The sequence below is a fragment of the Octopus bimaculoides genome, chromosome 10, assembly GCF_046866305.1.
Source record: "Octopus bimaculoides isolate indiv1 chromosome 10, ASM4686630v1, whole genome shotgun sequence".
Lineage (NCBI taxonomy): Eukaryota > Metazoa > Mollusca > Cephalopoda > Octopoda > Octopodidae > Octopus > Octopus bimaculoides.
In genome coordinates, this window is record NC_142937.1 from 30,909,175 (window position 1) to 30,935,213 (window position 26,039).

At 38.0% G+C, this 26,039-nt stretch overlaps 1 protein-coding gene across 7 annotated transcripts in view; it reads right to left on the minus strand.

Annotated features, from left to right (window-relative positions):
• The window catches only part of LOC106868200 (uncharacterized), a 137,309-nt gene that overhangs the window by 58,864 nt on the left and 52,406 nt on the right, over positions 1–26,039 (minus strand). For 6 of the 7 annotated variants that reach the window (XR_008265018.2, XR_008265019.2, XR_008265020.2 and 3 more), the window contains one exon: positions 1,784–1,853. Coding sequence is in view for 2 of the 7 variants with exons in the window: in XM_052971099.2 (XP_052827059.1) it covers positions 1,784–1,853 (70 nt within the window). In the remaining 5 variants the exon portion in view is untranslated. Of the gene's footprint in view, positions 1–1,783; positions 1,854–8,092; positions 8,343–14,651; positions 14,780–26,039 lie in introns of those variants that run through there. The other variant, XR_008265022.2, reaches the window with a different exon arrangement.

Below are 26,039 nucleotides of genomic sequence, written 5' to 3' on the forward strand. Positions count from 1 at the left end.
CACATCATTTGCATGATGTGGAGAATATAGCACCAGCATTACCCAAACAACCTGAACATTAGCTTCAAGGTTCATCCAAGGCTGGGACCACGGGCCATGCATCCCCTGCCCAATTCAGGATCACAACATATAGGTACACTGCGACACAGTTACTTTTCCTCAACAGGCCCTGCCCTATTTAACGTTGTCCCAAAATTGATCAAAGAGGAAAAAGATCCCATCACCTTTAAACAGAATCTGGACAAATTTCTTCAAGGAATACCAGATAAGCCAACTATACCTGGATAAAACTCACTCAGCTCACTACTTGAATGGACCATAATACTACAAAACTTGATTTAAAAAGAATTTAGATAATCCTATCAGGTGGTGCTATTTAGTTAGACATGGCCTGGACCAATCTTTGGTCGAAACATATCTAAGTTTATATATATATATAAAGAGAGATACAGTGATGTGGATAAACACAATCAGGATTCACACACACACACCACTTAAAAGTGGAAGTTGCATTAGAATATACAAACACTGCAACATTTACCAAGAGAGAAAACCCTGATATGGTTAAGTGGTGCATAAAAGTATGTCATAGCTATCATCAGCGGCAGACAGTCACTGCTAATTCCACTGCCCAGACTACCAAATCACGTGATTTTGGCTTGGTTTGGTCTTTTCAATGGTCGACACCAAGTGTCTGATAAATGGGAACGTGAAACTCTGAGTAACAGTTCTGTGATAATTTTGTAGTTTTAATAAAATGTATATATATTGATGATGATGATGATGTCTGTGTGTGTGTGTGAGAGAGAGAGAAAAGCCTAATTGTGTTTCTCAGCATCACTGCCTCCCTATCAGCTAACCTTGGATTTCTCTTACAGCCACTCTTGACGCTGTGGACCTAGTCCTGGATGAAGAATTTAGAGGTTAAGTTCAAATTCATTTGAGCACTACATGTTTTCTATACTGAACATACTTAGCTCTCACTTATTCTCTGTCTGTGGAGGCGCAATGGCCCAGTGGTTAGGGCAGCAGACTTGTGGTCATAGGATCACGGTTTTGGTTCCCAGACCGGGCGTTGTGTTTATTGAGCGAAAACACCTAAAGCTCCACGAGGCTCTGGCAGGGGATGGTGGCGAACCCTGCTGTACTCTTTCACCACAACTTTCTCTCACCCTTACTTCCTGTTTCTGTTGTGCTTGTAATTCAAAGGGTTAGCTTTGTCACACTCTGTGTCATGCTGAATATCCCCGTGAACTACGTTAAGAGTACACATGTCTGTGGAATTTCGCGAGCAGGCTGTTCCGTTGATTGGATCAACTGGAACCCTCATTGTCATAAGCGATGGAGTGCCAACATTCTCTCTGTGTATATATATTGGGTTGCCAAAAATTTGATGTTATTGTATTGTAGAAGAATTGTCATTGCCATGATTTAAACACATGCACAGACTATCATTATTATATACCTCTCTCTTTGTCTCTCTTTCTTCTTCTGTCTGTCTGTCTCTCTCTCTCTCTCTCTCTCACACACACACATTATTTTGTTATGAGTATCAAAATTAAGTACTTTCACCACACAGATGTCATATGTTCAATGATTCATGCCAGATATATCTATCTGTCTGTCTTTCTATCTAACACCTTCTCTCTTCTTCTAAACTTCATGCCAGTCCTGTAGTAATATTGCAAGAATTCATATTACACCTGAGCTTATATAAAAAAATTAAATAAATAAAAACAAACACAAATATATATTTAATACTATAAAAATTGAATTTACTTACATTTTTGAAAGGTTTTCTGAAGGCCATTCAGTATTGTCTTGCATTGATTTGGAATTAAAATCATGTTTTTCTAAAGAAAGAATGAAAATATTTGTAGAATACAGGGTGTCAGCACTAAACAGTTTTGTGTATAAATACAAACTTGTTACCAGTTTAAATAAGCATGAGATATATTTGAACCCATAACAAAGCCATTCACTGTATTTTGTCGTGGAGCGAGTCAGCTCTGTAAGGTCTTATATTGACAGCTGTTTCAAGAAGCCAAGACTTATGTAATAATCAAAATTTGCTGGTGATATATACAAAAAGTCATAGGATGAAGTTAACATAAGTCCAGTTGCCCTTTTCAAGAGAAGATTGGCAAAAGTGAGTTGTTTAGTATTGCTTGCTATCATATAAGGTTGAAGGAAGAGAGGGAGCAGACCAAAATAATGAGAAGAAGGGGAAGTTAAGAGACATGATAAGAGGAAGAAGAACAGCCCCAAAGACACAAGGTAAAAAGAACAGGGAGAAGATAAGATAAAAAGCAGCTGAGAAGACCAGAGGTCTAGACAAACAGGTGAGGAGAGGAAAGCATTAAGATAAAAGAGTAGGGGTAGTAGGAGAGGAAAGCATGAGGAGAAAAAAAGTATGTTTGCTATGAGGATAAATTATGATAATTTGATATCAACATATCAGTAAAAAGGTTTTGTCATGAAGGGAAAATTATAATGATTTTACATAATGAGCAAATGTGCTATAAAACTTATGATACCAAGAAAAGATTACATCAAAGGACCTATTGAGTAATGATGTATTATTTTGATATAATATTGCAAATCATTTATTAACCACATGGTATATGTCTGGTCAAGACTCCATGTTCCCACATAAAAGGTTTCAAGCATTGCTACCTTGTCCCCCTAAGTACATTCTCAAATAAGTCCTCTAGGCTTTCAACTTCTCTAGCTACCTATATACACCTCATGTCCTAGCGCATACCTTATTCTAGTCCATAGTTTGTAGAGGTACCTCGTATTATACTAATCGTCGCATGTGTAAATTGTGTTTGCCAGGAATCCCTTGCAATTTTACAACACAATAATGCCTTCTTATTCAATAAGTTGGGGGTATGAAGGTGTTTTGAAAATATCTCAGAGTGACAACCATACCCTGCATACTCATGGGCTGCCTTTTGTCAAGGCAGGGTGTCTGTTCAGTCACCCTGCCAAAGATGTAGAGAAGTCAGGGGACTGCAGCATGGTGGATTGTGAAGAGTTAGTGAAAGAGCTCTCTTGTCACTATTTCAGTTTGTTTTCTCTCTCCCTTCAACCTTTTATATTTGCAAGCAATAGTAAACAACTCAGATTTGCCAAGCTTCTTTTGAGAAGGTAACAACTTGATCTGGCTTGTTACCAGTTGTACATCTGTGACATTTTGCACATATCACCAGCAAATTATGATTTTTATATAACTCTTAACTTCCTGAAAGAGTTGTCAAAAGAAGACATTATGTAATTTCTTTAAATATATATTTTGTCCTTTTTCATTGTTCTGTATTTTTATCTGCTCCATCTAAATATATATATATGAAGCCTAATTTGTATTTATCTTCATTACTATCTCCATATCAGCTCAATTTGGATTTCTCTTTTAGCCCTTGTTGATGCTGTGAGCCTTGCCTTTGATAAAGAAGTCAAAATTGAATTTTTAATTCGTTTGAGCACTGTTATGTGTTTTCTATACTGAGTTTATTTAGCTCTTACTTACTGAATGTGTGTGTGTGTGTGTGTGTGTGTGTATAATTCAATCAATAGTTATAGCAGCATAGTAACTGTCAATTAAACCTACTAATTAAAACTCTAAATTAAAACTACTAATTAGCTGCTAAGAGGAGGTCATTGTGCCGGCAGCTAAACCTTAGTTGTCAAAAGATAAGGTGTGTGTGTGTAAGATGGATTATCTTCTCCGTAGTGGAGGGCAAGATTTCCATGTCACTCATGCAACTAGAGCCATCCTATATAAATTGTTGGCTTTGGACGGCAGAGTTTCCTAAATGGATTGCTTTTATTGTCAGGCTGGAGGAGATGAGAGGACTCTTATGAGATCTAAGGTAAAAGAGCATAAGGTTATCTCCATTTGGGGAGGGAAGGGATGGGCCTTGCAGTGGTCATGTGATATTGTCTTGGTAGAATTAAAAAGGGATACAGCCATTAACCCTATCATGCCAAGTTCCCGGTATAGAGGGTATAGCCTAAATGAAATTCCTACCTGATTCTTATCAAAGAAGCAATGAACTCCACTTGTAGAAAAAGAAGATAAAATACTAAAATTAGACAACTGATTACATTGTTAATGGTGTCCCCCTCCCACCCCACCCCACAGCTGTTGTTTAATTTTGTTTTTAATAAAAAAAAAAATGGATCTCTCCAATGAAATGGGCATGTGAGGAATCTAGTACTTCACCAGGTAAACGAGCAAGGCTTCGATTCTTTACGGTTGAGGAAATTGTTGATAATATTTGGTATTTGGCTGAAGAATTTACCCTTCTGCAGACAACCAAACTGGTGAAAGTAATGAGGAAAGTAGTGATTCGGGAGAACAAATATGCTAATTGAGAGAGATAAGCCTATTATTTAGAAAATTACTATTTTTTAAATCTCACAACGTGAAATATTCAGCAACAATACAGGTGGCACATAAAATACACCATTTTGAGCGTGGCCATTGCCAGTACCGCCTGACTGGCCTTCGTGCTGGTGGCTCGTAAAAGCACCCACTACACTCTCGGAGTGGTTGGCATTAGGAAGAGCATCCAGCTGTAGAAACTCTGCCAAATCAGATTGGAGCCTGGTGCAGCCCTCTGGTTCACCAGTCGTCAGTCAAATCGTCCAACCCATGCTAGCATGGAAAGCGGATGTTAAATGATGATGATGATGATGTAAGTGTGAGTGTGTTGGTATTATATGTATATATTTATTATACATTTATATATATATATCTATATATATATATATATATATATATATATATATATATATATGTATGTATGTATGTATGTATGTATTTCATGTGAATTTGAGTGTATATGTCAATGTATGTGTATAAGTAATCATGTATATAAGTGAAAATATAAAGACGTATTATATTGGAAAATGTAATTAAAGACGTAATTAAAGATTGTGTGGTGTGTGTGTGTGTTGTGGTGATAAGAAATAAACATGTCAATTATTTTTTTGTGACAAACTCTATTTTCAAACAATCTGTCGGAAGCTATTACAATACATGCATTAACACACACACAAACACACACAGAGTAATGAGCAGTAAAAAATTTTATGACTGATTCACCTAACGATCAAAGTCTTAACAACTGGTTTACCGAACCTACAAATGCTTAACTGAAGATTCTATGTTAAAGATTCCAAATATGGCTTCCTTGACATATTTCTTCCAAAGAAATGGAAATGTCAACTGCGTTAAGCAAAAAAAAAAAATCAATATAATTTTGGGAAAACTAAAAAGAAAAACAAGTTTTAAATCTCTGAGCAAGAAATATGTAGTAACAATACCAAACAGTAAAGTCTATTTACCGATTCAGTGTGGCAATTCTATGCAGGACGATGTTACTACTTTTTAGCCCCAGGAAAACATCTTTTCCAGCTGGCTACCAACACATGGTCTGTGTCTGTATACTGGAAGGAAGCCTATTGCCCCCTTTCTAGCCATAGCGATACCTGTAGACCAATGGTTTCTGGGCATTTTCCCTTTCTCGGTAGAGGACAACCATCGGCTAGAGATAGCAGTCACTCACTCTTGCTCACAGTATATACTTTTCAAGCAACACACACAGTCGCTGGTCTCGTAAAGAGAAAAACAAGTTTTAAATCTTTGAGTGAGAAATATGAAGTAACAGTGACATACAGTAAAGTCTGTTTGCCAACGCAACTGAGGATTGTAGGATATAGATTTAGTGGTTTTGGTTCTGAGTCTGAGAGTGAGAAAATGAGAGAAAATAGAGAAGTTGAGGATTCGTTTGATAAGAATAGGGATGTCCAGGCCAAAAGGGTGGTGCAAATGGTGAGATGCCAAGGGTGCAAGAAGGACAAAGAAAGGTTTAAAATGGCTGGACAGGAAAGAGATATATTTGTCATACAATCACAAAAAGATTTAAGATGATAAGGGGAGGGTTAAAATAACATGGGGAAGAGTAGGGACACCGCCTTTAGTTGAACAAGTTCTTTGTAAGCCTAGTACTTATTCTATTGTTCTCTTTTGCAGACCCGCTAAGTTACGGGGACATAAACACACCAACAGTGGTTGTCAAGTGATGGCGGGGGGGGGGGGGACAAACACAGACACACAAATACATTCATATATAAATATACAACAGGCTTCTTTCAGTTTCTGAGTACCAAATCCACTCACAAGGCTTTGGTCAACCCGAGGCTATAGTAGAAGACACTCACCCAAGGTGCCACACAGTGGGACTGACCCAGAACCATATGGTTGGGAAGCAAGCTTCTTACCACACAGCCACTCCTGCAGCTTATAGCACTACAAATGGAAACACTAGGTCCTATGTTTGTTAAAATCCCACCTATAACCTCCCAGTGACCCAGGATTTCTGAGGTCAAATACCCTTAGCATATCCATTGAAACTTCTTTTTACCAGAACAAAATCTGTCCCACTTTCTTTGACTGCAAGATCCTAACCACTAAGACACCTGCTCTCTTCTGTCCTAACTCTTACTACAACACTTTCTAAAGCTGTTACTGTTGTTAATCTTCTGTTCATAAATTGTAAAGATTATATGTTCAGGTGGCTCCACAAGTAATCTATTTTTTTTTTTTTTTTGTCACCGCAATTATTTATTCAAGACGAATTTTTAAACAACAACAAAAACAGGCGGAACATAAATTCTCTCGTTCAGCTTGTTTTATTTGGAACACCATGCGGGTTTAATTGGAGCATAAAGTGCAGGTTGGTGCACTTGTTGCATGGATAATTGAATGTCATCACCCAGTAAGCCATCCGCTAACAAACACTTGTTTAAGTAGCAGGGACAATATTGCTCTTTGATACTACTACTACTACTACAACGACAACTAATAATAATAATAATAATCATCGTCGTCGTCGTTTAACATCCACTTTCCATGCTGGCATGTGTTGGATGGTTTGACTGAGCCAGAAGGCTGCACCAGGCTCCAATCTGATCTGGCAAGGTTTCTACAGCTGTATGCCCTTCCTAATGCCAACCACTCTGAGAGTGTATTGGGTGCTTTTTACGTGCCACTGGCATGAGGGCCAGTCAGGTGGTAGTGGCAACGACCACGTTTGAATGGTGCTTTTTACATGCCACCGGCACAGGAGCCAGTCAGGCAGATCTGGCAACGATCATGCTTGGATGGTGCATTTTATGTGCCACTGGCATAGGACTAGTCAGGCGGCGCTGGCATCAACCATGCTCAAATGGTGCATCAACCATGCTCGAATGGCACTGGGGTTGATGGAATCGACTTACCCACTCCATCGAAATTGCTGGCTTTGTGTCAAAATTCGAAGTCATTATGAAATGTGTCACTGTACATGTTAGAAATAATAGCCAAAATTCCATTAAATTACACTCTTCTGTCTTAAACAAAAGATAATAAGGTTCACTGCCAGAAATATAAATGGATCACAAAATGCCTTTGATTGCAGAGCTTATTCTGTCAGGGATGATGTAAGGTCAAGCGACAAGTTCATTGCTGGTCATTAAAATATGTCTAAAGTGTTACCTGTCATAAGGAGAGGTAATGTTAGAAGTATTTTTGTTACCCTGGGTAATATCACAAACTATGCCACAGGTAACTTTGGAAGTATATTTTTTGCCATCAAGTGTAATATCAGGAAATATGGCATACATATGTGGCACTCTGTTGGTTACGACAATGAGGGTTCCAGTTGATCCAATCAATGGAACAGCCTGCTTGTGAAATTAACGTGCAAGTGGTTGAGCATTAATGTAGTTCACGGGGAGATTCAGTGTGACACAGTGTGACAAGGCTGGCCCTTTGAAATACAGGTACAACAGAAACAGGAAGAAAGGATGAGAGAAAGTTGTAGTGAAAGAGTACAGCAGGGTTCGCCACCATCCCCTGCCAGAGCCTCATGGAGCTTTAGGTGTTTTCACTCAATGAACACTCACAACACCTGGTCTGGGAATTGAAACCGCGATCCTACGACTGCGAGTCTGCTGCCCTAACCACTGGGCCATTGCGCCTCCACTATGGCATACATACAGTAATTATAATCTAATGTTTATCAAATTTCTTGGCACTTACACAAAATAATGGAATGAATACTAATTATCAAATTAATATTTATCATCTGAAAGGTAGCAAGCTGGCAGAACCATTAACACACTGGGCAAACTGCTCAGCAGTATTTCATCCATCCTTAGGTTCTGAGTTCAAATTCTGCCAAGGTCAACTCTGCCTTTCATCCTTTCAGGGTCGATAAAATAAGTACCAGTTGAGTGTTGGAATTGATGTAATCAGCTTATCCTCTCCCCCAAAATTTCAGGCCTTGTGCCTATAGTAGAAAAGATTATTATTATTATTATTATTATTATTATTATTATTATTATTATTATTATGATCATTATTATTAAGGTGGTGATATGTGCAAAATGTCACAGATGTACAACTGGTAACAAGCCAGATCAAGTTGTTACCTTCTCAAAAGAAGCTTGGCAAATCTGGGTTGTTTACTATTGCTTGCAAATATAAAAGGTTGAAGGGAGAGAGAAAACAAACTGAAATAATAACAAAAGAGCTTTTTCACTAACTCTTCACAATCCACCATGTGCAGTCCCCTGACTTCTCTACATCTTTGGCAGGGTGGCTGAACAGACACCCTGCCTTGACAAAAGGCAGCCCAAGAGTATGCAGAGTATGGTTGTCACTCTGAGATATTTTCAAAACACCTTCAAGGTTGACTGCTTTTCATCCATTCATTTTGGGTGGTGGGGGTCGACAAAATAAGTACCAGTTGAGCACTGGAGTTAATCTAATCAAATTACCCACTCCTTCGAAAATTGCTGGCCTTGTGCTAAAATCTGAAACCATTATTATTATTATTATTATTATTATTATTATTATTATTATCATCATTATTATTATTATTATTATTATTTAGAGCTGTTGTGTAGGACATTAATAAATACCTTGATTTAATTTCTTTAAATACACACTTTGATTTCATTCAGGTGCAGACAATTAAGAAAATAGTGCAAGTGACATTCAATAAATACTTGAAAGAACATTTCACAGTTAGATCAGCGACTAAAATACAGAAATGGTAAACCAATTCAATTCAGGTTGGTTTCCAAAGTGAATCATTCCTGTCAGAGTTCATTAAAACATTTTTTTCAACGAACACACAATTAACTTTTCTTTTAAGCATTCTATTGTTTCCGCTTTGCTTTTTTTTTTTCTTTTTAAACTCTTATTTAAACTGTATAATCAAAGTAAGTGTTTAACAACCAAAGCTCGTCTCGTTTAACCGAATAATTTGTAACTCCATGTTAGAAACAAAGGTGAAGTCTGTTTGCTTTACAAATGGGAGAAAGCAAACTCAATATGCAAAGCAGTGCGTGTGTGTGTGGAGGTATGTATGTGATAACATGATTGGCCAGACGTGATAACATGAGTGACCAGACGTGATAACATGAGTGACCAGACTATCAGATGTTGTTATACGTCACACTGTCACAGTGTGCTCTACAGCCCAACTCTCCAACTCAGATACTTTTTGTGGTTCGAGGTCGTATTCATTTACAATACAGCCAATAGTACAGTTCTATATTTAAGAGATGAGGAATTATGTACATTATTTACATTATTTAAATTTACATTTGACAGAAAAATTGTCAAGTCTTATAAGTGATGGTAGCTACAGAAAACAAAAAAAAAAAACAAGATGAGGACAAATATCCGTCAAATGTAAATAATGTACAACTAATAGTTTCATCAAATTCATTACAAATTTCTCACAATCGAGACACTTGCTCATTTCTAAGACTGACCCTCCAATTTGTGACCAAAGCTTGGTCTCGCATAACAACTTCTGTGTTCTACAGCAACTTTAGCTGTGGCCACATGGGAAGCCGTTTGTGTAACTCCTTGTCAAGTAGTGTTTCTTTATGTCTTTCTTGTTTTGCTTTCTCCTTTTCTCTTGCTTTCAGTAGACCCTTTTCCCTTACAACCAGTAGCAAGGTTTCCTCATTGTGGGTTCCCTCCATCCACCCATATTCAATATACATACAGTCTCCCACATTTGTCAATCCCCTTCCTGAATTCACTCTCTCTTCATGTATAGCCAATCATTAATCATTATCAGCTGACTGATATGGAATGGGGTGAAACAAGCAGTAGAACAAGATTAAATGTCAAGGATGCACACAAAGATAAGACCAGTCTGCAACAACGATGACAACGTTAACCATCACCACCATCTCCAACAACAACAACAACAACAACAACAAAGAGTGGAATGTGACCCTCAATACCATTGATAATACATCAGACCATCAGTGGAGCAGGTACAATACTTTCAACAAACACCCTTCTCTCTTTCAAAAATAAAACCACATACTTTAAACATACAAATATTTGAGGACAACATGGTGACATAATAAAGGCAGGATGGCTACAAAGCAGAAACGGTAAACATATGGTACAGGTATGGGTGTGTGGTAAGAAGTTTGCTTCACAACCACATGGTGCCAGGTTCAGTCCCACTGTGTGGAACCGGGAGCAAATGTCATCTACTCTAGCTTTGGGCCAACCAAAGCCTTGTGAGTGGATTTAGGAGACAGAAATTGAAGGAAACCAATTGTGCGCACGCTTGCATGCATGTGTGTGTGTGTGTGTGTGTGTGGCTGAGCCCCACCACCACTTGACAACCAGTGTTAGAGTTTACATTCCCATAACTTAGTGGTTCAGCAAAAGAGACTGGTAGAATAAGTGCCAGTCTTTAAAAAAATAAGTACTGGGGTCAATGCACTTGACTGAAAGCTCTTCAAGACAGTGCCCAAGCTTTGCCACAGTCTAATGACCAAAACAAAAGATAAAGATAGAAGAGATGATCCAGGTGACCGGCTGCTATCTCTTAAAACTGGTAAATATTTACACAAACGGGTGCTGCTATGGGTGTGTGCTTTTGAAGCTTGCTTTGCAACTTTGTGGATTTGGGGGTCAGTCTCACTGCACAGCACCTTTGACTGTCTTCTACTATAGCCCTGGGTCAACAAATGCCCTGTGAGTGAATCTGGTTGACAGAAACTGTGTGGAAGTCCTTCATATATATATATATATATATATATATATATATATATATATATATATATATATATTGGAAGGTTTGGAGGTGATGTACAGAAATTATATAGAAAAAAATTAAGGTACTCAGAAATCTGGATGTTTGTACATTTACAGATTTTTATTAATGTCACATGTTTTATAAATTAAATAAAGCGCTTTTCACCTAATCGTGTAGGATTTTCAAATTGTTATATACACGCATGTATGTATACTGGGTGTCCCAGAAAGATTTACCTGTGATATTTTTTGTAATTACTCATAACATGTACAAGAGAGAACAATCAAACTTTCTAGATTATAAGAACTATGATTTCAAAATGACCACCTCCTGCTTCAATCATGGCCTGCAAACAAGTGCTTTACTGAACTGCAACAGCACTGCACCACTTCTTCATCATATTTACTCCATGCAAGTAAGAAGGACTTCTTTCAGATCCACCACACTTGAGTATGAGATAGTTGAGACATCTCTCTCTCTCTCTCTCTCTCTCTCTCTCAGATAGACCAGACAGGAAAGTCCATTGGATTGATGCCTGGGTTTGAGGGAGGACAAAAGTTTTTCTCCCCAAAACAGCAGAAATGCTCTCTGCACCATTTTCGCATAACATTCGAGGTGTGGACTAGGGCACTGTCCTGAGTAACGTCAGATCTGTTTCAAAATGTTTCATTTAACCATGGCAACAGGTTTCCTTCTAACATTTTGATGTAAACTGTGCTATTCACATTCACACTCTCGTAAATGAAGAGCAAAGGAGACTTGGATCCATCAGCCTCTATGGCAATCCACACCATAACCCCAGCTGATGACAAAAATGGGTTTGGCTCCCTTCAGGCAAGTCCTCACCATCAATACCGTACAACCTGTCATTCTGCTTGTTCATAACAAGTCTCCACAGTGAAGATCTTGTCACTTCAAATGAAGACTTTGTTTATGGCACTGTCCATCTCTGCTAACGTCCCCCCCCCCCACTTCCCAGCCATTTTTTTCTTTGAAGCTGCTGAAATTACTTGTCTGGTTTGCTTTTTCTGTATGTCTTTAGCCTGAAATCCTCTTTAGCAATCTTGTGCATTGAAAATTTTGAAATATTAAGCTCTCTTGCCATTTTTTTCAATGTTTTAACGAATATTCCTGTCAACTCACTTTCTCACAGTATCAATCCTAGGCTTGGTGCAACCAGTTCTTTTGCACCCTGGAATTGGCTTTCTGGATGGCATGCCAGATCGACTGTAATGTTTCCAGATATTACACACTGCCTTACTACACACATTGAGCTTGTTCTACAATATCAGTTAGATTTTCCTGCTGATTTTAAAGCAACAATTTGATCATGTTTATCTTGAGATGTCATATTTGTTGACAAATTTATTCCAGACAAACAAAACTATAAACACTGAAATCTGAAATATCCATGAACCATTGTGCACAATCAGAAACAAGATTGATTTATCCAAGAATCTTCAAGAATTTTTTTAATCATCGGTAAATCTTTCTGAGACGTCTAGTATATATGCATGTGTCTTTATGTTAGTTCCCACCACTTAACAACTAGTGTTAGTTTGTTTATGTCCCTGTTACCTAGCAGTTCAGCAAAAGAGACTGACAGAATAAGTACCAGACTTACAGATTAGTATTAAGGTTGACTCATTTGATTAAATACTCTTCAAGGCAGTGCCCCAGCATGGCCACAGTTTAATGACTGAAACATGTAAAAGATAAAGACACTCCTCTCCATACTCTGACGAGCAGACTTTTGGAATTGCTATCACTGCCCCATGGAGAAGAAAAGGACAAAGAATTGCTTGGTTGCTTTCATTTGTGAATATTTTGTCCCAAAAATTTCGTTGTTTATATTTTTGTCCCCTAATTCCATTCTTTTCCTTTGTAAATTTGTATTATTATACTTGTGAGGCAAATGTAATAACATTAATAATTTACATCAGAAATAACCAGGAATAAGCCTAGAGTTAAACAATAATAATCACAGACAACACTAATAACGTTTATGGGTTTTAGCAACTTCTGGTACGCTAAAGTCTAAGAGGCTGAAGTTGGGAAGGGTTGACTACACATTATAAGCCACCCTTCTCTGTGTGAGCTGAAAAGTACCCTTGTGTATCCCACCCTGCTATTTTCATCACGATTGTAACACCACCAAAACCTTTATCAATATCAATCGACAAGAGAAGCTCTACGTAGTCACTCGACCTGCTAGAAACAACAGTTAAATTTCCCTCAGCTCACACTATACCGTCTTACATAAGGAACATATTAAATAATTAACATTCCAAGACATATTCGGTGTAGTCACAGTTGGAATGCCTCTAATCATAGGGGTCTATTCAGAGAGGGATCACCTCAACCTCAGTCACGACGAGTCTATAAGGAAGTCTCTTACATGGCTTCTTGATCTGCAAGAAACAACACCCAAATCTCCATCTAATCATACTGTACTATCTTAAATAAAAATAAGGAAAGAAAGAAAGAATATTGTAAATACATTATAAGTAGAGAAAAGGATGGTCATGGCTGGAACGTCTTTGAATAAAGGTCTGCTCAATCACTCACAAAAAAACATTCAAATGTAACAACCATCAGTATACCTGTACATGTGTGCCCCCACCACCACCAAGTTAGTTTCCTGATAATTTATTAGAAAAATGGATATTTTTTAAACGAAACTTTCTACCTTTCAGGTGGCATATTATTATGATTATATCGGAATTTCATGTGAAAAAATTTCTTAAGACATCGGGGAGAGGAGTTTCGGATAATTCACAGGAGTCGACTTTATTTCTACAGTTGTAGAAAGATTTCATTTAAAAATATATCTGTCTTCCTGAAACTTATGAGGAAACAAAGTCGGAGGGAGGGGGGGCCGTACACTTGTGTAGGCAAGCTCCATTATCAACATTAGACGAAAGCAGCGATGAATAATAAATCTAATTTTGGCGGAAGGCCAGTATTTGATTGGTGCTACAGTTTATCGACCCCAAAAGATGAAAGACAAAGTTGACCTCGCAGGATCTGAACTCAGAACAGGAGCCCTGAATAATAATTAAAGAACACAATGTGGATCAGGCTTGAAACATCAAGCAACAATATTACTACGACATGATTAAATGACATTGTCTTTCGTTATTACCACAAGATTATAATCATTTAAACCTCACTCCATACATATAATTACTTGTAATAATTGAGTAGGGGGTAAGGGCAACGAGACCCCTCCCTTTTCTCATGGCTTCTTCTGAATTTACCCACCAGAATGAATGGATGGGTAACTAGAGCCTGGTGTGTTGTTAGTATTTGGAGGAATCCTAGTGGCCTCCACCACCACCGCTACTTTACTATTTTCGTCTGCTTCACTCTTTACGGTTGGAACCACCCGACTGTGACGAGAAATACAACAAAAACGAAAAGACCAAATAGAATAGAAGAAAAAAAAAGGACAGAAGGTTGAAGGTGAAAAGGAAGGTACCAGGTAGAAGGGAAAAGAGGCAGGTAGTTTGAAATTACCTCGAAAGTCTGGTTCCACAGCGGCACCACGAAATAGACGAGTTCCAACAGAAGGCAGGTACATACCAGAGTGACGGTATGAGTGAGAGGGAAAAGGACGAGTGGAGATAAAAGGAGGGAAAATAAGGAAAGGTGTGGGTGAAAGAATGGAGAAACGACGAGGAAGATGAAGGGTGCAAGAGAACGACAGAGAGAGAGAGAGAGAGAGAAAGGGAGACATATAGAGGAGAAGAAAGAGATAATGAAAGGTGAGAGTAAATAAAGGAGAGGAAGTTTGTTTTTGAAATTCGAGGAGAAGGAGGAGTGAAGTGAGATTACATATACATATATGTATGTATGTATATACATACAGGCATACATATATATGTGTATGTGTGTGTATGTATATATATATATATATATATATATATATATATATATATATGTATTACGTATGTATGTGCATACATATACGCATATATATGAGTGTGTGTGTATCTAAAATGATAAAAAAATAACATCAGAAAACTGAAACATTGCTAGAGGGGAGTAATAAAAAAAAAACAGGTGAGCGAGAAATGTGGACATTAGCTGAGAGAGAGAGAGGGCGGTAGACAGAGAAAGGAAGGTAAAAAGAAAAAGAGAGAAAGTAAGAGAAAAAAAAAACGTTGAAGGAAAAGAGGAAGCAGAGAAATACAATGTTCAAGTGACATTAACATACACATATATATGTGTGTGTATATATATATATATATATATATATATATATATATATATATATATATATATATATATATATATATGTATATATACCAACGAAACACTCACCTAATGTTTCTCTGTGTGTATATAAACAAAGGTATATTAAGAAGGTGGTGGCGGGGAAAGGAGGCGTGAGAGAAATGAGACAGAAAGGGAGGAGGAGAGAGAGAGATGAAATATAAAAGAGAGAAGGGAGGACATCAAAGAGCATATATATATATATATATATATATATATATATATATATATAGATAGATAGATAGATAGATATACACACACACACACACACACATAGGATACCTATACACATGCATGCGTTCAGAAACACAGACATGCACACAGAAGACAGGAGCTGTGGTGAAGGAAGGATAACAAAGTGTGTCTGAAGTGGGCGATAACAATGTTGTGTTGGCATAACAATAACAACAACAATAAACACTTGGGATTTTGACAAATTCAATAGAAAGTGACTAAATGGTCGCGGTGGTGGGGTTGATGTTGACAAGGAGGACACACACACACACACACACACAGAAATATAATGTCAAAGCTACGTGCGCTAATTCGGAAACACACATACCTAATTACACCACCAGGCGCAGGTGTGGCTGTGTGGTAAGAACTTTGCCTCTCAACCACATGGTCCCAGGTTCAGTTCCACTGTGTGACACCTTGGGCACATGTCTTCTACTATAGCCTTGGGAATGGATTTGACAGACAGAATCTGTGTTTGTGTTTGTTCCCCACCACTGCTTGATAACCGATGTTGGTTTGGTTATGCCCCCCATAACTTATTGGTCTCTTTTACCAAACTGCTAAGTTAGAGGGACATAAACACACCAACACTGGTTGTCAATCAGTGGTCATACAAACACACATATGTGTATATATATAAATGAGGATAAGATCAATATTTAAAATATCGATTTTGTGTGTGTGTGTGTGTGTGTATATATATATATATATATATATATATATATATATATACTGAGGGTGATAAATTAAATATTAATTTAATTAACATCAATTTAAAACCAGTGGCCTAGCATATAAAAAATAAAAAATTTGAAAATTCAGAAAAATTGTATTACATGCGTATAAGAAGGGATGACCACTAAGTGGACATCCGATATGCTTGAAAAAGGTCACCTACGATCTAACCACAAAGAAAAGAATGTTCTTCAGAAAAAATTCAGCAAACACTTGCCCAAGGTGCCATGCAGTGTGACTGAACCTGAAATTGTGGTTGGGAAGCAAGCTTCTTACCACACAACCATTTGATTCTGGCACACCATAAATTTGTAAGGAAAAAACACATTCAACAGAAACAACCTGAGTCCACAGCCGGTAGTTGTTTCCTTTAAGTTTCTTCTAAGAATGAAAGGCAAAGCTAACCCTGATGGGGTTACAAAAAGACACTGTAGAAGGCTAAAACTATATGCTACAAAAAGGCTGGTGCAATAAGCAACTATTTGTACCATTCCACGGTCAATTACTAGTCTTTTACTTGTCTCAGTCATGTGACTGCAGTCATGCTATGTACAAATATGAATTCAGGATAAATATAAAAGACAGATTGGTACTTTGTTACTAAGCTAAACAGTTCTAAACTACTTATACTAAAAAGTCCAGTATCTCTATGTAGGCACATAAAATGCTAGAAATAACAATCAAATTTCTGGACTTCAAGCACTTTGGCCAAGCACAGTTTGTTCTTCATTACATAACTCAGTTTCTGGACTGCTGCCTTGGCCAGCTTGCAAGCTCTCCATTTATGTTTCTTGTCTGTGTCATCATCGTAAGATTGAAAAAGTCACTCTCTGTTGATCGGATATTTTATGAGTGTTATTCTTGTCAAACCAGTCTTTGTGTTTCTATTTTGTTTTGTTTTTGCCATAAGGCTCAAGGACTCCTGACAAGCACCAGAGACACAATGCTTGTCTCTAAAATCTATGTGTTTTGAATGATGTCATCATGTCCCAATACTAACAGATGACATTTTATCAAGATTGATGATGATGATGGTGATGATGATACTGGAGAGATCAAAAATTGGTGTTCTTTATGAATGAGTTCTGTCGTGGAACCAATGCATCTCAGACAGCTCAAAACATCAATGAGGTGTCTGGTGAAGATGTGGCAAATGAATGCACTGTATGTCGATGGTTTGAGAAGTTTCAATCTGGTGACTTTACTCTTGAAAATCAGCCCCGTGGTAGACCTGAGACCAAGGTGGATAATGATGAGCTGGAAACTAGTGGAAGCAGATACATCTCAAACTACACATGAGTTAGCAGCAAGGATTGATGTTTCCATTCCAACTGTATTGGACCATCTGAAACAAATCAGCAATGTAAAGCAGCTGGACAAGTGGGTACCACAAGAAATGAACGAGCATCAAATGACATGTCATCTTGAAACTTGCTGTTCTTTGCTATTACAGCATAAAAGCAAACCATTTTTGCATCATAATGTTATGTATGATGAAAGATGGATTCTTTTCAACAATAGCAAGCTTTCTACACAGTGGTTGGATAGAGATGAAGTGCCAAAACACAATCCAAAAGAGAATATTCACCAAAAAAAGCTAATGGTGTCTGTTTGGCGGTCCAGTGCTGGTGTCATCCACTACAACTTCATGAGACCTGGTAAGTCAATTACAGCGGATGTATACACCAACCAATTGGATGAAATGATGAGTGAACTTGCAATTCAACAACTGAGATTGGTCAACAGAGACAGGCCAATTTTCTTGCAAGACAATGGTCGACCACATGTTGCACAAAGAACGCTACTCAAGTTACAGGAACTGAACTTCAAAGTACTCTGTCATCCACAATATTCACCAGACCTTGCACCAACTGACTATCTCATTAGACAACTTTTTGCAAAGAAAAAACTTCAAATCACAAGAAGATAAAAAAAACAGCCTTTCGTGATTTCATCACCTCTTGTTCTCCAGAATTCTTCGCTGCCAGCATAAATAAGCTACCAATAAAATGGCAAAATTGTGTTGATAATTTAGGTGCATACTTTGATTAACTGCATTTTTGTTGAGATAAAGTAAAATAAACTTTCAGTTCAAAATTGGACATTTCATTCTTAATGACCTGATATATATATATATATATATATATATATATATATATATATATATATATATATAATTGAGATTCAGTTGAATTAGGTACTTAAGTTGAAGCACCAAGTCAGTGCAGTATTATCTGTACATCTCAAAGTAAGGTGAATAAAATCAAAATAAGCAACAGGATATCACGAGGTGACACAGTAGGACTGTTTCAAGTGGCTCCATTTAATTGAACAATGCAGTCATTACATCAATTTAAATGCAGGGCTTATCCTCAGCTGCATAAATAAATAGAATTTTTAGTGCCGCTGGACTGGTTCCTGTGCAGGTGGCACGTAAAATACACCATTCTGAGCATGGCTGTTGCCAGTAACGCCTGACTGGCCCTCATGCCGGTGGCACGTAAAAGCACCCACTACACACTCAGAGTGGTTGGCATTAGGAAGGGCATCTAGTTGTAGAAACTCTGCCAAATCAGATTGGAGCCTGGTGTAGCCATCTGGTCCACCAGTCCTCATTCAAATCGTCCAACCCATGCTAGCATGGAAAGCGGACGTTAAACGATGATGATGATATATATATCCACAAAACTACGCACACATATATTGGTGGCAATGGTAGTGGGGGGGGGGCAGTGACAGTCTTCTCTATTTTGCCCTGTCATCTGTATCCCACCTTCACTGATGATCCTTATCTCCCCATTTCCACCTCCATCATCATGAGCCACATCCTATGTCAGTCTTTCTCTCCATCCTACCATATTCATTGCCATCACTTTTCTCACCCACACACATTCCTCTATCCTCAGACCATGAACAGTTCAATGGCTGGGCATATTTTCATGGAAGATTGTAAACAAATTATACCATCTGTATGAAGGATGATGGCTTTGTTTCCAATTAGCAAACAAATCAAGAACACACACACACACACACACACACACAATGGACTTCTGCTCCTACAGATATCTTGACAGATTGCAGTCATAATTCTCTTATTACAGAACCTATATGTATGTAAGTGTGTGTGTGTGTGTGTGTGTGTGTGTATTAATATGTATATGTGTGTTTGTGTGAATGTTTACATTTCACATCTTTGCATAAAAAAACGTTGAACAAAAAAAAAAAAGGGGGGATGCCTTCTGTTGACATTCTTTTCTAAGAAATTATCTTGTGACTTTATGTTGTTGAAAATGAGTTGAATAAACAATCCCTTATTTGAACCAACATGTAAAAGGTACCGACAGGAAGGAGGTCTGGCTGCAAAGCAATTTTTCAATATGTATTCACCGTATTTGTGATAGTATGGGGAATCATCATCATCATCATAATCATTGTCATCGTCGTCATCATTTAATGTCCATTTTCCACGCTGGTAGGGTTGGGTGGTTCAACAGGAGTTGGAAAGCAAGGAGAGGACTGTGCCAATGTTCCAATGTCCACTTTGGCATCGTTTCTTCAGCTTGAGGCCCCCAACTTCCAAACACCAACCAATTTACAAAGTATGCTGGGTGCCTTTTTATGTGGCACTGGCACTACTGAGGTCGCAAGACAAGACCCCTCAAGGGAGGGGTAATAATATCAAAGAAGATGATTTTATGGACAGAAAACAAATGGAAACCTTTCTTAACACAAATGAAACAAGAATACCCTGCTGATTGTGTAATGTGGAAGTGAATTAGTAATGTGTGAAAGCACATGGCTTAGTGGTCAGGGCATTTGACCCATGACCTTACGACCGTGGGTTCGATTCCCAGTGGCATGTTGTGTTCTTGAGCAAGACACTTCATTTCCCTTTACTCCAGTCCATTCAGCTGGCAAGAATGAGTTGTACCAGTAATACAAAGGGGCCAGCTTTGTCACATTCTGTTTTGTGCTGAATCTCCGTGAGAAACGTATGTTTGTGGTGTACTCAGCCACTTGCCTGTTGATTTCACGAGCACACAGTTCTGTCGATCAGATCAACTGGAATCCTTGTGGAGTGTTTCACTAAAGTAACAAAAGGGGGCAGATGAGGTGGGAAGCATCAGAAAGATTAGATGTAGTGTGCAAGGCAGACAACCCCCATTGACAAGGATAAGAGATGGGTATAGAGGATAAGAGATGGGAGGAGGAGGGGGATGAGAAGAAGAAGAAGAAGAAGAAGAAGAAGAAGAAGAAGAAGAAGAAGAAGAAGAAGAAGAAAACTAAGGAAGGCATGGACAGAATGTTGAACCTCACAAGGGAGGGGAGTAGATCCATCCAACCCATGCAAACTTGGAAAAGCAGACATAAAAAATAAAAACAATGATCTATGTCTATGCATTTGTGGTGGTCTATGTTGGAGAGGTGTTGCAATACTGAGAGTCCTGTAGTTCAAAAGTTTCTCAGGCTGGTATTAAGATCAGAACAGGATGGTTTCAAGTGGAAATCCACAGAATCACAGAATATGGTGCTGGTGGCCATGTGGCATTGTGACTAAGTCTGTTTCCATAACAACAGAAACATCTTAATTTGATTCAGTACAAAAGAAGAACTGGTGGTTGCTGTTCAGGAATGAGGAGTGGGCATGAGTCAAAGAAGAGGAAACCAGCAGGATGCTTGGAATTGTTGCCGTATTCTTGGAATACGACAAGAAGTAGAGTAAAAAAAAAATTTCTTGGTCCTGACATTTGGAAAATTGAATCTCATTGAATGAAATATTTTGATTCTGGTTGTCTACAAAATTTTACCAAGTGAACTTCTTAACTCATCGCGTGTGCGTGTGCATGTGTGTAAAATATACATACAATTATTTCACACAGACATTCATCATAGCCCCAGCTAATTTCTAATTAGTTTGCAGAACACTCTCAGTGGATTAATGTCCTGGCTAACTGAACAGAGATGTGCCTTGTGATGTTTGTGTGTGTGTGTGTGTGTGTCTAGTTACTATATATAATTACACACAATATACTTCTTATATGCACACATTCACGTGCATGCACACACACACACATACACACATCCATACGCCCATATATACACCTACATATACGCTCGGAAAGCCACATACATAGCAATAAGCTTCTGTCTGTCTCTCTCTCTCTCTCTAAATATATATATATATATAGCTTGTCATATTTGTTGAAGGAACTAGTTGCAAAAATAGAATTAATGAGCAGAAAATTAGAGTGAATATTTCCTGTAGACAATTACCTTATTATTATAAGCTAGATATTGCTGTGAATGTCTTCTATTTCATTTTTTATTTGCTCACACTGGCTATTTCTGTGAGTCAGTCTGTCAGCCTGTCCTTCTGATGTGACCAATAATTAATTATGATTATATATGTACACACACATATATATACATTTGTATATATATATCATCATCATCATCATCATCATTTAGCTTCCGTTTTCCATGCTGGCATGGGTTGGATGGTCTGACTGAGAACTGGTAAGCCAGGGAGTTGTACCAGGTTCCAGTCTGATTTCGCATGATTTTTATGGCTGGACGCCCTTCCTAATGCCAACCGCTCCAAGAGTGTATGGATGCTTTTTACATGCCATCGGCACAGGTGTCAATTACGTGACACCAACACGCATGCACACACAGACACACACACACACACGCACACATATATGCACATGTATATATATATATATATATATATACATGTGCATATACATGTACAATAACACATATATATTCAAACACAGGCACAGGTGTGGCTGTGTGGTAAGAAGTTTACTTTCCAAACACATGGTTCCAGGTTCAGTCTCACTACATGGCACCTTGAGCAAATGTCTTCTACTGTAGCCTCAGGATAAGCAAAGCCTTGTGGGTGTGTTGGTTTGGTAGATGGAAACATACATACATACATACACATACATACATACACGTATAGGTGTGTATATCATGAGAGGTGCATTAGGCTATGTACCTACAAATTTACACAAAAACCTAGAAATACAAGGTTTTTCAAAGAAAGAACAAAAGACACTGACATGGATTCTCTAAATGCAACCCATTAGTGGCACAGTAAAGAGTTGTAAGATATTTCAAAGATTCTTCATCCGAGATTGTTTCAGTGAATAAGATACACACACTTGGGTGCATGCATCAACAACACAACTAACACACCAACTCAACCACATATTTACAAACACCAGGAGCTCTCTATAGACATCTTGTCACTTTGTTAGCAACTGGTTTGGACTTTCTCAAGAAACACTGAAATAAAACTAAAAAAAAAAAAAAATCACACACACGCAGAGTGGGCTTTTTTCATTTTGTGTCCAACCAAATCCCCTCACAACGCTTGGTTGAATCATCCTAGGGTTACAGTAGAAGATAGTTGCCCTCATTTACAAGGGGCCACTTTAGGCCTTAGCACTGCTAGTTATGAGGCAATCATCATTGGTGCTGGTACCATGGAAAAGCACCGGTGCACTTTGCAAAGTGGTAGGCTTTAGGGAGGCCATCCCTGCTGTAGACACTATGCCAGAGGAGACAGACTTTGTTAACCTATCCAACCCAGCCTAGCATGGAGCCAGACATTAAATGACAACGATGATGATCTACACACACACATCTTGACATTTTAGTGTGTACAATAGATTGGTTCACAGCTACATATCTGCTGAATTAGTGGCGATTGTGATGACAAAAACCACCAAAACAAACACAGTATTGTTGTATGAGCCATTTAAATGTTGACAGTTCAAAAGACAATATATTTAGTTTAACCTATTTTACAGAATATTCCTAACAAAAATGAAATAAAAAATACATTAAACTGTAATTTGAAATTATTTTTTCTCTTGATTCAGTCAAAAGACTGCGGCCATGCTGGGGCAGCACTGCCTTCAAGAATTTAAAATCAAATGAATCAACTCCAGAATACAATTTCTTTTTTTTTAAAGCCTGGTACTTAGTCTGTTGGTTTCTTTTGCTGAACTGCTAGGCTATGGGGATGAAAACACACCAACATTGGCTGTCAAGTGGTGATGTGGGGGGAACAAACACACACAAAACATACACAAGCACACACACAGACAGACACACATGCCATTCTAATGGAAGGATTCTCATGGAAAAAGGAAGGCTTAAAGAAGACATGAGAAGAATGCAAAGAAAAGTGATGTCAGGAAATTAATCTGAAGAAGGAGATGAGACAAAACGATGATGCCCCAAATGATGAGAGGCTGAGTTAGAGAAGCCTTGACCAACACCATACAACAAGTATGGTGGAGAAGAGAAATAGGCATAAAATGATAATGAGGAGGAGGAGGAAGTACTAGAGTGGTGGCCAAGCAATAATTATTTGAATATCAATATAGTGTAAATTATGAATAAATTCATGAAATCATAAACATGTAGGGATTTTGTTTCGCTCTGATATGAAAGCAGCTTTCATTTGCTCCTTCACACATACATACACACATAGATGAATATATATATATATTCATATACACTTTCTCATACTCCTATGTATTGTGTGTGTGTGTGGAGGGAACCTGTGGAAGAGGTAGACCCAGGAAGACATAGGATGAAGTGATCTTCAAATGTTGGGCCTCACAGAGGCAATGACAAGAGACCAAAACCTTTGGCGATATGCCATGCTTGTGAAGACCTGTCAAGCCAAGTGAAATCGCAGTCGTGGTCGATGTGAGTGTCATGTAACTGGCACTCGTGCCAGTAGATCATAAAAAGCACACTTTGTATGTTGGGTGATACGCTGTGTTTGCGAAGACCCATCAAGCCAAGTGAAATCATAGTCATGGCTGATGCCAGTGTCACATAACTGGCACTTGTGTTGGTGGCACATAAAAAGCACCCACTACACTCTTGGAGTGGTTGGCATTAGGAAGGGCATCCAGCCATAAAAATCATGCCAAATCAGATTGGAACCTGGTACAGCTCCCTGTACCAACCCATGCCAGCATGAAAAATGGATGCTAAATGATGATGAAGATGATGATATATACATACAAATATAAATATATATGCCTGGTGTTGCCATCCGGTTTCACCAGTCCTCAGTCAAATCGTCCAACCCATGCTAGCATGGAAAGCGGACGTTAAACGATGATGATGATATATATATATATATATATATATATATATATATATATATAAATATATATATATGTACACATATAATCATAATCAATTATTGGTCACATCAGAGAGACAGGCTGACAGGAAGGGCATCCAGCCATAGAAATTATGCCAAATCAGATTGGAACCCGGTGCAGCTCCCCAACTTAACAGTTTCAGTCAAACCATCCAACCCATGCCACCATGGAAAACAGACGTTAAATGATGATGATGATCACACACATACACACACACACATACACACACACACATACACACACACACACATACACACACACGCACATCGTCTGGTTTATGTTTGATTCTTTATTTTCTATTTTTCTCTTTATATTACAAGTGTTTGTAGTTATATGTGCAGAGTTGCAGTGTCACCAAACTGTTGTCACCACCACCACTACCACCACCACCACCAACACCAACACCATTGTCATCATCATCATCATCATCATTTATTTATTTCCCTCTGTTGTCATTCTCATCATAATGAGCATCAACTATATATCATAGTCATCCAAATCACCACAACATGGCAGCCATCATCATCATTATCATAAGCACCACCACAAGAATGCCAACTATTATCTCTATCACTGCTTCTTTATTTTTCTTTTTGCTCTTTCATCTCCTCTATTATGGAGAGAGAAGGAATTAACAGAGAAATATCAGGCCTGCCTCCCCTCTCAACTTTAACCATTCTTGTCACATCTTGTCACCTGCTGCCAGCTGTTGAGCTCCATATCACCACTTCCTCTTTGTTAAACAGGTGTGTTGCTACATGAGTACTATTATGAGAGGAAAAAAAAAAGAAGCATATATGATGCCATAGAGAAGATGTGTATAAGAAGGGATATTAGTTGCTGTATATAGAGTTGTGTAAAGCAGTGCTTCTCAAACTATCTGATGTGGAGTACCAGCAGGTTTTTTTCCCTATGTTCCAGGGACCGGTAATGTTTCTTATTAATATTAATTTATACCAGAAACAATATATATAATGAATATAATAAAAGTTGACAATTTTTTAAACCTTATATTTATTTTGTAAACAAATAATACAATATTACATAAGCATGAGGAGAGCTGTGTGAAGAAGTGCCACTCCCAAACAGTGGAAGGAATCCAGGATAGAGGTAGACCCAGGAAGACCTGGAATGAGGTGGTGAAGCATATATATTCAACAAAAAAGTACTCCAGCTGGTGAGAGGTAAATATTATTTATTTAAAGGACACAATACATGTATTTAAGTGCTACTATGTTTCATGTGTTGATAAATACTCAAACAAATTCTTCAGGTGTAAACCATATATCATAAGGAAGCAAAAAAATTGAATAATAACAGAAGAAATGCAAAGAAACTGAGGAGGCAGCAGATAGAAAACGCAGAGAGTAAAAAACGGAAAACAGATATATATACATATATATGTAATGCATGAGTAAGTATATTTGTGTATATTTGTGTTTCTTTGTGTTAACGT